We start from the raw sequence: 13212 nt of genomic DNA, 5'->3' as shown, positions 1-13212 counted from the left end.
AATGGCTGGGAATGACAAATTTGTCGGTTCACAAGTCGGACTCAGTTTTAAGAGAAGGTTGTAGATAGCTGCGCCGCAATTTGCCAAAAAAAAAAAAGATCTTTTTTCTACATAACCTGATATCTGGTGTGTGAGGAAGTGCTGTTCCAGGCGTGCTGCATAGTCCGGCCACGCTTCTTCCTTGCTGTTGTAAACTGCGAAAGGTGGTGGCGGAAGTCTAATTTGTAGCGGAGACGCTACGGCAGGCTGCGACTCCAAACGTTCCACTCTTGTAAGCAACGCCTGTTGCGTCTGTTGTATTTGTGCCATGAGATTTACGATCTGCGCCGTGAGGTCCATGGTTATCTGAAAATTCCAAGTGCCACTAGATTACTGCAATAATGATATTTCAGCTGCAAGAGAGCAGGTTAACAGCAAGTATGTAGCTTCCCGAAGTCCACTGTAATTCTATTTTATTTCAGGCTCACACGTGGTCATCCGTAATTGTGTTGAAATCTTCTGTTTCCTTAGTACCTCGTCGTCAATGTGGTGTGCGTACTGTAAGACCTTCGGTAAACACACCATCAGATTATTTCACTTGTCGCTCTAACGAAGTAGGCGAGTGTCAGCAATATGTCTCGTGGTCTTATCGTGGCGTGTTTATCTTCTGCCGTTAGGTCAGACGATAGAAATGCCACTTGCACGCTTAGAGTAGCAGATTGACGGTGACCAACTTTAATCAGAACTTGATTAATTTTCACACACATTTATTAAAACAATAAAAATCATAGACATTACGTAACTTGATTCTGGATGCTGTTTACAATTGACAATCTGAAGTTCCTTTGGTCTTGGTACGTTAATCTTATTCTCACATATCTCTGATACTTGACAAAGTGTCTGTACATTTATCTTCATGGCTATGTACAGGAATATGGTAATCTTATTAGGCGTAGACTGAAACTTGACTATAGACTGGTGCAGACAAATGCAGACTAATGCAGACTAACTAATCGGAGGTCTGAACACTTGTTATAACACCTCGAGCGTTCAGGTATCACTGCGCGAGTGTGATCCGCGAGGCGAAAAGGTTCTACGTTAGCAGCAATCTCATTGGCTGCGTTACATATTAATACGCAGATCGGCGGAAGCAGAATTTGGTCCGTCTCTAAGACAGCTCCTTCTCGTAGTGCGGAGGCGGAGACGGACGAGCGCTGCGCCTGCGCTGTTGTGCTTAGCGGGGCGGGCTTCATTGGAAAGTTGTGTACGCGCTGACCACGCGGAACTATGTACACAACACCTATATTCGGACTTTGTATCGCCGAAGGAATATCATAGCGTCTCTTTACTGTTACTGTGCTAGGAAAAGTGTCTGCACTATTCGACGGTGGCGACGTCTACCGTCACGTTCTGTTGATGTCCAGAAAAAAAAGAGTAAATCGATCTTTACAGTGCCTACAGTGCAAACTTCCGGACATCAGTTTGTTTCAGATCGCAGATGTAAAATGATCTGTGTTCTTGTCCTTCCTTTTGTTTGTAAAAGTCATGAACTTTCGAATCTTGAATTGGTCTTTCTATCCACCTTTCATTATCCACCCTTCGTTCTTCTTATCCATGTACGAGCAAGTAAATTTGCGCAGTGAAGATTTTAAGCAGACAGTAACCCACACAAAATTCCTTTAGGTATTTGTCCTTCTTATTATCGATTTAAGTTTCCAACACCTCGTTCAGAAACGTTAATCTCTGTTTTATCGTGCACTGTAGACTAATAGTCACTGCTGCGGTGGATTGTTGCAGCTGATGAACGCGTCTTTTTCGTACTACGCTGTGCTGAGGCAGCTGAATGGAGACTGATGAAGCAGGCGCCGGACCTGGGGCGACGGAACCAGCAGCAGACAACTCACGGAGGCTGCACCATCACCCTTACGTACCTGCGGTGACTGCCGGCACAGTATAACACATACTGCAGCCCAAAAACTGATCAAGAATCTGTTTGGAACGTAAATGATAAATTAGTTTTGTCTTTCCATTAGAAATTTTAATGCAGAATAACGATAAATATCAATGTATACAAAAAACATTTCGGACATTTCGTTCCTTATCTATGCAACATAAAAAATTATTCATTTGTACTTCAGGTCTCATTTTACAGCTTGCCAGCGCCTTCTGATTTCATTGGCATCTTTAAAATTACGCTTATTTCCTGCGAAAGAGCTTCTCTATGCTTTTCTTTCTTTGGGACAATAAATTGTACCCAACGCAACTGATATACAAACACGTGTTTCTATTATCTTACAAAAAGTAAATGTTGCAGAAATAAAGCTTCGTGGCACCCTCCAGTTAACTCATCAGTTCGCTGAATCATGGCTTTATTTCCGCAAGTCAACAATCTATTGGTATGAACATCAGAGGTTTGAACGACTTGCAGCAGTTCCTAATCGACAAACGATCCTGATGTGAACTTCGGATATTGGCTACTGGGTGAATTTTAAAATCGAAAATACATTCCCGACCTTAGAGTGTTAAAACTCCTGAAAATACACTACTGGCCATTAAAATTGCTACACCACGAAGATGACATGCTACAGATGCGAAATTTAACAGACAGGAAGAAGATGCTGTGATATGCTAATGATTAGCTTTTCAGAGCATTCACACAACGTTGGCGCCGGTGGCGACACCTACAACGTGCTGACACGAGGAAAGTTTCCAGCCGCTTTCTCATACCCAAACAGCAGTTGACCGGCGTTGCCTGGTGAAACGTTGTTGTGATGCCTCGTGTAAGGAGGAGAAATGCGTACCATCACGTTTCCGACTTTGATAAAGGTCGGATTGTAGCCTATCGTGACTGCGGTTTATCGTATCGCGACATTGCTGCTCGCGTTGGTCGAGATCCAATGACTGTTAGCAGAATACAGAATCGGTGGGTTCAGGAGGGTAATACGGAACGCCGTGCTGGATCCCAACGGCCTCGTATCACTAGCAGTCGAAATGACGAATTTTATCCGCGTGGCTGCAACGGATCGTGCAGCCACGTCTCGATCCCTGACTCAGCAGATGGGGACGTTTGCAAGACAACAACCATCTGCACCCACAGTTCGAGACGCTTGCAGGAGGATGGACTATCAGCTCGGAGACCATGGCTGCGATTACCCTTGACGCTGCATCACAGACAGGAGCGCCTGCGATGGTGTACTCAACGACGAACCTGGGTGCACGAATCGCAAAACGTCATTTTTTTGGATGAATACAGGTTCTGTTTACAGCATCATGATGTTCGCATCTCTGTTTGGTGGCATCGCAGTGAACGCACATTGGAAGCGTGTATTCGTCATCGCCATACTGGCGTATCAGCCGGCGTGATGGTATGGGGTGCCATTGGTTACACGTCGTAGTCACCTCTTGTTCGAATTGACGTCACTTTGAACAGTGGACGTTACATTTCAGATGTGTTGCGACCCGTGGTTCTACCCTTCATTCGATCCCTGCGAAACCCTACATTTCAGCAGGATAATGCACGACCGCATGTTGCAGGTCCCGTACGGGCCTTTCTGGATACAGAAAATGTTCGACTGCTGCCCTAGCCAGCACAATCTCCAGATCTTTCACCTACTGAATACGGCTGGTCAATGGTGGCCGAGCAACTGGCTCGTTACAATACGCCAGTCATTACTCTTGATCAACTGTGGTATCGTGTTAAAGCTGCATTGGCAGCTGTACCTGTACACGCCATCCAAGCTCTGTTTGACTCAATGCCCAGGCGTATCAAGGCAGAGGTGGTTGTTCTGGGTGCTGATTTCTCAGGATCTATGTATTAAAAATGAGATTTGTGCTAACTGGGACTTCAGTGAATGGACTGAATTGATCTCTGTAGAACAAGTCTGTATTATGCGTTCAGAGAACTCGCATGAACAGCTCTCAGAATAACTTACACATACTTACACATATGAAGTTACATGTCGCATTGTTTATTAAAATGCATAAATAAGTGCTATAAGCGTAAAATACTTGTTGCTAGTGGTGGCAACTTCACTGCAAGTGTAAAAATCTGCGACATTTAGTCATATTTACTAACTTTGCGCAGAAATGCTTTAAAGCCGCCACCTGGTTGAATATTCCAAATTGTAGTACAAGGATACCAAAATTTTGAAACATATCTGATGACGTCCTAAGCACTGTAAGCCATAGAGGAGTGTCTAATAACTTTCTGGAAATGACAATGACTATTTTCGCTTTCCTGAGACGTGGACTTGTGGTAAAGAGGTGAAAGAAATCACTTCAAAAATACGTCAAATTTTAGAAATATTTTCAGAGACAATTAGGCCTATTGTAAAATAAGGAACAACCACCTTGTAAACAAAAGCAGACGATACTTGAATTTTCAAAACGAATGTAATTTCCTTGTAGTTGCGTAACTATTCCTTGCTGCGCAAACAGGACATCAATAGCTGACTAGGACTGGCAAAAGGGCATTCCTGGCCGAGAGAAATCTCTAGTATCAAATACAGGCCTTAATTTGAGAAAGAAATTTCTGAGAATGTACGTTTGGAGCACACGAGACCAAACAGCTATGTCATCAGTACTATCGAATTAGGCAATGATAGGGAAGGAAGTCGGCCGTACCATTTCGAAGGAACCATTCCAGCATTTTCCTAAAGCGATTTAAGGAAATCATTGAAAACTTAAAACAGGATGTGAGTTTGAACCGTCGTCCTATCGTATGCAAGTTCAGTGTGTTAAGCACTGCGCCACTTCGCTCAGTCATGGACTGTGAGAAAACCGGAACAGAAGAGAATCAAAGCGTTTGAGATGTTGAAAATTAGGTGGACTGAAAAGGTAACGAAAGAGGAGGTTCTGCGCAGAATCGAAGAGGAAAGGAATATGTGGAAAACACTGACAAGGAGAAGCTACAGGATGATAGGACATTTATTAAGACATAGGGAATGACTTCCATAGCACTAGAAGGTGCTGTAGAGAGCAAAAACTGTAGAGGAAGACAGAGACTGGAATAAGAGTACATCCAGCAAATAATTGAAGGTGTAGGTTGGAACTGCTACTTTGAGATGAAAAGGTTGACGCAGGAGAGGCATTAGTGGCGGGCCGCGTCAGACTAGTCAGAAGACTGATGACCAAAGAAAAAAGTCTGCTCCTTACTAGTTTCCTGAATATTTGGTTTTGTTACGACGGCTGTCATTTCAACCGAGCGAGGTAGCGCAGTGGTTAGACACTGGACTCGCATTCGGGAGGACGACGGTTCAATCTCGCGTCCGGCCATCCTGATTTAGGTTTTCCGTGATTTCCCTAAATCACTCTAGGCAAATGCCGGGATGGTTCCTCTGAAAGGGCACGGCCGACTTCCTTCCCCATCCTTCCCTAATCCGATGAGACCGATGACCACGCTGTCTGGTCTCCTTCCCCAAACAACCAACCAACCAACGGCTGACATTTCACAAAAGCCCGAAAGGTAAGCAAGTAATTGCCATGGAAGCAAGCTCTATTTGAGGTAATGTTACTGAAGAATTTTGTTAGTATTTATTCTCCTTCTCAGTTTCTCTGCAGCGTGATGAAATCTGCGTGAAATGCATAATATACGACCGTTTACATGCTCGGCCCAAATTTCTTACTGTAATTCGCCCTTTTAACTGCTCCGTCACTCCTTTGTCTATGTGTAACACTCAGACTGTGACGATACAGGAGGCAGTCTCGGACTTCCTTTCACATATGTGCCTGCTGGACGTGTAAGGGTGGTTATAATTAAAGTACAGCCAATCACAGATGGATTAGGAATGGGACATGGGCAGAAAAGGTAAAACAAGTGAGAAAAGCATGATATTGATTTCATTGTTAATCGGCGCTTACACAATTTGTTCAATACGAGCACCAGAGGCGTCAACGAAATGCCCCATAAGTCAAACGATTTGATCATCATTTGCTTGCAGCATTTCCGGTGTGGTCGATGCAGTTTCTTCGTTTATACCGGTCTTCAGATCAGGTAAAGACCAATCGTGTTCTTTTAGAAACACCTAGGAGCCAAAGTCACATGCATTCAGATCAGATGAACTTGCCGGCCACGCATCTGGAAAACCTCTGGAGATAACACGTTTGTGGAAGACTGCTTTAAGTAGACCTCTAACTCGATGAGCGACGTGCACGAAAACAGTGCTTTCGACACACTTGTCCTCTTCCAAAGTAGAAGTCACATGCTGTACAAGGAGGTCTCGATAACGAACAGACGTCACGGTGCACCTGAAAAGCTGTACTCTCTTCAAAGAAGAACATGATGAGAGTAGACGTGCTTGTGAACTTTCACCACATTGTCATATAGGGCGAGTGCAATGGCTCTTCGGGTACAACGTGTGGTTTAACACTACCCCACTTTCGGCAGTTCTGTGCATTCACTGCACACTATAGTGTCAAAATGTACCTCGTCACTCCACAGAATACTGCCCGGCCGCATGTCATCAACTTCGATCCGTGTCAGGAACATAAGAGCAAATACAGCACATCGCTGCTGATCATGAGGTTTCAGTTGTTGCACTGTCTGGATCTTGCACGGGTACAAGCATAAAACAAACTATGGGATGGACAATTATCATAACACTGCACTAGCACTACCGCTACTTGCCTCACGTGCTGCATGGTCAGTTACAGCAACAACAACCTCGTCAGTAACTACCACTTTGATAGGACGCCTTCCTCTTCTGGGTGCCACAACAAGTTCACTCGCGTTTTCGAATATTATTATTATCTTCATTAAACTATTTAATGACATCGAGCCTCTCCTCGGATCTTTCAGTCGGCAATACTCTCTCAATGCAGCACTGTAATTGCTGTCAAGCACTCTCTCTCTTCTTGACATCCACACTGTTCTCTCACAGTATGGCGTGTCAAATAACAGTGTGGATGTCGTCTCATCATATAAACAGCGCACAGCACCAGATTTGCACCTGGTGGCCAAATTTGGAACTAATTTTTTTCCAGGGTAAATTGGTTGCACATTAATGCCTCAGCATATCTACGACGTTTCACTGCAGTGCGATAATTTCAGCCCACACCTGACACCTGGGAGTCACTGCACTTCAGCTATAACCACCTGGCCTGTATCACTTCTTCTTTATCGGAGACAAATCGATAGCCTCTTAATCCTTATTAGACAGGTAAGTGGTTAATTTATGCTTAAGGGATTCAATAATTCTGGATGCCAGGCTGATTACTAAAAGCCAATTAATACATGATGAGATGTGAATATAGTGCTGAAAGAGAAAATGTTAGAAAAGTAATAAGGAAAAATGAGCTATCATAAAATTTAGCATTAACGTTGGTAATTACATATCAGGAACAATTGGAAACAAACTTAAGCAGCATGACAATACAACGAGTGACGACTGACTTGGAATAAATAAAAATTGAGCAGTTAGAAGCGGAGCAAAATTCGAGCAGTATGTGTAGCCTGGGTACCACTGCAGCCACTAGTTACACAGGATTAGAAGTGTTAGTCTACGGTCTGACAAGGATTGTGAAAAGGCATTGGATTATTTTCTCTAGTATAGGTCGATAGAGCACTGTGGAGAGGCAGCTAAAGGCAAGATCACAAGGCCAGAGAAAGCCAGAAATGACGAACAGTTAAGCCCAGGTGTCTCGCGCCCTTTTGCAGACTTCCGTGAACCTAGAACCCATGACGTCATCAACAGTAGAGTGTGAACAAGGCAGCAGTAGCAGAAATTATTGAGGCTATCATCTCAGAGCAGCAGCATCTACTCTACAAGACTTCAACAGAACTCTTTGGTAATCAGTGCTTCTGGCACTGCTCTTCTTTGTTCCATGGTTTACTAGCCTTTCTTTGTCTGTTGTGCATTCTTCGCCAACAGAGTGTTACGAACTCATTATTCTTATTCTTATCACCTTTGTTCATCCACAGACTAGGTACTCCAAGACATGTTACCATCATAAAGTTACGTGTTCAGCTGCCCTGCGCTTCTGACCTTGGACTGGCTCTTTCTAGAATGGCCAAGTAAACTTCGACTCACCGTTTTCCAGTGTCACCTTTGGTACATTTGCTCCACCCTACTGTTATCTGTCTCCATAGGATAGAGTCCACTTAGATGGCCTAGAGTTGAGAGACGTTTGCAAAGACATCTGCTCACTAACAGCCAATTGGCTGTTTTCCATGAGACTTTTCACAGTGGCGCAGCTTCTTTCTCCATGTACTGCCTGTCTCCAGCGTACGCGCTGCCTGCATCACTGTATAGAATTAGAAGAAAATCATATAAAATCACTTCACTCCCAAGCTTCATCACATATTGTAAGCTCTCTACTAGTAAATCATCACACTTTAATCAATTTTCAGCAATCAGACCATTTAATTATTGGTAGATCTCATATCTGTTGATCATATTTCCTTCTAGCAAAGACTGCATGCCCTAAGCAATATGACTGTAGTTAAAGTCTTTATTATGAGTGTGTATTATCACTGGCTGGAAAAATATTGAATAATAATAGTAGTTCAAGTCACTAAATTTCAGTCACTATGGTTTCTAGTTCTTACTCACGCACTGTTGAATTCACAGTTCTATCTTTCATATACGTAAGTCCGTTATCAGCGATAATTCTTCCATTCTTTTTAAATAATCAACATAAAATACGTTGTGTGTAAATCACTTGCGACATCATTTAGCGACCATAATGTCGTTGTGGCTTATATGTCAGTGGAAGTTGCAAAAAAAAGAGACCAAAGAAACAGCGTAGAGTTTTTTTGTTTGGGAAACCAAATAAAAGTATCATTAATGAATATCTTCATTGTCACCTCTAAGCTATCACCTCGGGACACAAAGATATTGAGCATCTTTGGTCGGAATTTAAAGGTATTGTCCAGCATGTGCTAGAGAAGTATGTGCCTAGCAAAAGTATAGGTGAAGGAAAGGATCCACCTTGGTACAACAAATATATTAGAAAGTTGCTGAGAAAGCAGCGAATTTTGCACAGTCGTTTTACATCTACATACATACTCTGCAATCCACCACATGGTGCGTGGCGGAGGGTACCTGGTACCACAATTAGCATCTTCTCTCCCTGTTCCACTCCCAAACAGAACGAGGGAAAAATGACTGCCTATATGCCTCTGTACGAGCCCTAATCTCTCTTATCTTATCTTTGTGGCCTTTCCGAGAAATGTAAGTTGGCGGCAGTAAAATTGTACTGCAGTCAGCCTCAAATGCTGGTTCTCTAAATTCCCTCCGTAGCGATTCATGGAAAGAACGCCTCCTTTCCTATAGAGACTCCCACCCGAGTTCCTGAAGCATTTCTGTAACACTCGCGTGATGATCAAACCTACCGGCAAAAAATCTAGCAGCTCGCCTCTGAATTGCTTCTATGTTCTCCCTCAATCCGACCTGATAGGGATCCCAAACACTTGAGCAATACTCAAGAATAGGTCGTATTAGTGTTTTATAAGCGGTCTCCTTTACAGATGAACCACATCTTTCCAAAATTCCACCAATTAACCGAAGACGACTATCCGCCTTCCTCACAACTGCCATTACATTCTTGTCCCACTTCATATCCCTCTGCAATGTTAAGCCCAAATATTTAATCGACGTGACTGTGTCAAGCACTACACTACTAATGGAGTATTCAAACATTACATCATTCTTTTTTCCTATTCATCTGCATTAATTTTCATTTATCTATATTTAGAGTTAGCGGCCATTCTTTACACCAATCACAAATCCTGTCCAAGTCATCTTGTGTCCTCCTACAGTCACTCAACGACGACACCTTCCCGTACACCACAGCATCATCAGAAAACAGTCGCACATTGCTATCCACCCTATCCAAAAGATCATTTGTGTAGATAGAAAACAACAGCGGACCTACCACACTTCCCTGGGGCAATCCAGATGACACCCTCACCTCCGATGAACACTCACCATCGAGGACAACGTACTGGGTTCTATTACTTAAGAAATCTTCGAGCCACTCATATACATGGGAACCAATCCCATATGCTCGTACCTTAGTTAGGAGTCTGCAGTGGGGCATCGAGTCAAACGCTTTCCGGAGTCAAGGAATATGGCATCCGTCTGATACCCTTCATCCATGGTTCGCAAGATATCATGTGAAAAAAGGGTGAGTTGCGTTTCGCAGGAGCGATGCTTTCTAAAGTCGTGCTGAGGCATGGACAGCAACTTCCCTGTCTCAAGGAAATTCATTATATTCGAACTGAGAATATGTTCGAGAATCCTGCAACAAACCGACGATAAGGATATTGGTCTGTAATTTTGAGGATCCGTCCTTCTACCCTTCATATACGCAGGCGTCACCTGTGCTTTTTTCCAGTCGCTCGGGACTTTACGTTGGGCAAGAGATTCGCGATAAATGCAAGCTACGTAAGAAGCCAATCTAGTAGAGTACTCTCTGTAAAACCGAATTTGAATCCCATCAGGACCTGGCGATTTATTTATTTTCTACCCGTTCAACTGCTTCACAAGCCCAGGGATGTCTATCACTAGTATGTTTGTACGATCCTCCTGCGTGAAAGATTTCTCAAATGCGAAAATTAAGATTTCAGCTTTCGTTTTGCTGTTTTACGTTGCCAGGCCAGACTGATCAGTGAGTGACTGGATGGAAGCCTTCGACCCGCTTACCGATTTTACGTAAGACCAGAATTTCCTTGGGTTTTCAGCAAGATCTTTTGCTAAGGTATGACGGTGGTAGTGGTTGAATGCTTCGCGCATCGCCCTTTTTGCAGCAGCACGAATCTCTACTAACTTTTGCCTGTCCTCATTCTCCCGATTTCTCTTGTACCGCTAGTGCAACTGGCTTTGCTTCCTGAGCAGTCTCCTAATTGCGCTGTTAAACCGCGGTGGGGCTTTTCCGTCCGTAACCCACTTTTTCGGCACATACTTGTCCAATGTGTGATTTACAATGTGTTTAAAATTTGCCCATAATTATTCCACGTCCATCGTACCGGAAGTAAATGAAGTAGATTCACTTACTAAGTGGGATGCTAACAACTGCTTACCTGCTCTTTCTAGTAAGAATACCCACCTAGCCTTCTCGACCGACTTTTTAACTTTCGTAACCATAGTCGTAATGACAACATGATCACTAATCTCGGTCTCAACACTGACACCGTCGATGAGGCCTGGTCTGTTCGTGGCTACCAGATCTAAAATATTTCCATTACGCGTCGGCTGTCGATTTAGCTGCTCAAGGCAGTTTTCGGATAATGTGTTCAAAAGTAATTCACACGACGGCTTGTCTGTACCACCTGTAATGAATCCATAGACATCCCAGTCTATACTAGGTAGGTTGAAGTCGCTTCCGACTAATATAGCATGATCCGGGAACTTCTGCGATACAGAATGTAGACTCCCTTTGAATGATTCTAGAACTGTCAAGGTGGAATCTGATGACCGGTAATAGCACCCCACAATTAACTTTATTTAAACGTTTTATTTATACGTTTTAAACGTAGTCACTGCCCAGCTGACAAACAGAAATTATGCGAAATGAAAGCAGCTGTCAGAAGGTCAATGAGAGACTCTTTCATCGAATTTGAAAGCAACATTTTATCTGCATATTCTAAAAATAACCCCTAAAAATTTTGGTCCCTACAAATAATTCAATACCTTCTCTTGCTGGACAGTACGGGTAATGTAACTAATGATGATAAACAGAAGGCCGAAATTCTACACCTAGCTTTCAAAAACTCGTTTACGATAGAGGACTGCAGCACCATTCCCCCTTTCAATTATCGAACAAACGAAAGTATGGCTGACATAGTGTTTACTGTATCTAGGATTGTAAAACAGTTAAGATCCTTAGATGCCAGAAAAGCATCTGGCTCAGACGGTATCCCCGTAAGTTTTTATGTTGACTATGCTACAAATATAGCACCATTCTTATCCGTCATCTATCAGAGATCATTGAAACGGCGGAAAGTTCCACGGGACTGGAAGAAGGCCCAGATCATAGCAATCTATAAAAAGGGTAGAAAATCGGATGCTCATAATTACCGGCCAATTTCACTGACATCGATTTGTTGTGGAGCCATGGAACATATTTTGTGTTCCGACATAAAAAAAATGGCTCTGAGCACTATGGGACTCAACTGCTGAGGTCATTAGTCCCCTAGAACTTAGAACTAGTTAAACCTAACTAACCTAATGACATCACAAACATCCACGCCCGAGGCAGGATTCGAACCTGCGACCGTAGCGGTCTTGCGGTTCCAGACTGCAGCGCCTTTAACCGCACGGCCACTTCGGCCGGCCTTCAGACATAATGACCTTTCTAGAGTCTGAGAAGCTCATCTGCAGAAACCAGCCGGCCGGAGTGGCCGAGCGGTTATAGGCGCTTCAGTCTGGAACCGCGCGACCGCTACGGACGCAGGTTCGAATCCTGCCTCGGGCATGGATGTGTTTGATGTCCTTAGGTTAGTTAGGTTTAAGTAGTTCTAAGTTCTAGGGAACTGATGACCTCAGAAGTTAAGTCCCAGATCGCTCAGAGCCATTTGAACCAGTTTTTTGCAGAAACCAACACGATTTTAGCAAACATCGGTCATGCGAGACACAGCTGGCCCTCTTTGTGCATGATATACAACAGGCTCTAGATACCGCCTCCCAGATTAATGCCGTATTTCTCAACTTTCGAAAAGCGTTCGACTCAGTTCCGCATTGTCACTTGCTACAAAAAGTGCGCGCTTACGGTCTATCCAATGACATATGCAGTTGGATAGAAAGTTTTCTTACTGACAGGGAGCAGTATATCGTCCTGAACGGGGTAACTTCAACAGAAACAAGAGTAACTTCAGGTGTGCCCCAGGGCAGCGTAATAGGTCCTCTGCTTTTTATGATTTAAATAAACTATCTGGTTGATGGTATTGATAGCGGCCTTAGACTGTTTGCCGATGATGCTGTAGTCTACAGGGAAGTAGTATCACACGAAAGTTGTGAAGAAATCAATGAGGATTTGCAGAAAATAAATGCGTGGTGTAATGACTAGCAGTTATCTCTCAATATTAGTAAGTGTAACCTACTGCGTATAACAAGGCGAAAATCATCATTAATGCACGAGTACAAAATAAATGATCAGTCTTTGGAAGCGGTAACATCAGTCAAGTATCTGGGTGTTGTGGTGTAACGACGTATTAGTTTTCGTTTGATATTTGTATGACCATGTGCAGACTTCGTCACCTACGTCAGTTACAACCCACTTCAAAAATGATTCATA

General features: G+C 43.3%; 1 protein-coding gene across 1 annotated transcript in view; it reads left to right on the top strand.

Moving 5' to 3' along the window:
* The window catches only part of LOC124795651 (odorant receptor 45b-like), a 46763-nt gene extending 44844 nt beyond the window's left edge, over positions 1 to 1919 (top strand). Inside the window, exon 5 of the mRNA XM_047259724.1 lies at positions 1777 to 1919. Within this exon, the coding sequence (XP_047115680.1) occupies positions 1777 to 1919 (143 nt within the window). The remainder of the gene's footprint in view (positions 1 to 1776) is intronic.
* Positions 1920 to 13212: the final 11293 nt, after the last annotated feature.

This window comes from Schistocerca piceifrons, chromosome 4, assembly GCF_021461385.2.
Source record: "Schistocerca piceifrons isolate TAMUIC-IGC-003096 chromosome 4, iqSchPice1.1, whole genome shotgun sequence".
NCBI lineage: Eukaryota > Metazoa > Arthropoda > Insecta > Orthoptera > Acrididae > Schistocerca > Schistocerca piceifrons.
This window is presented reverse-complemented; position numbering and strand designations above follow the sequence as displayed.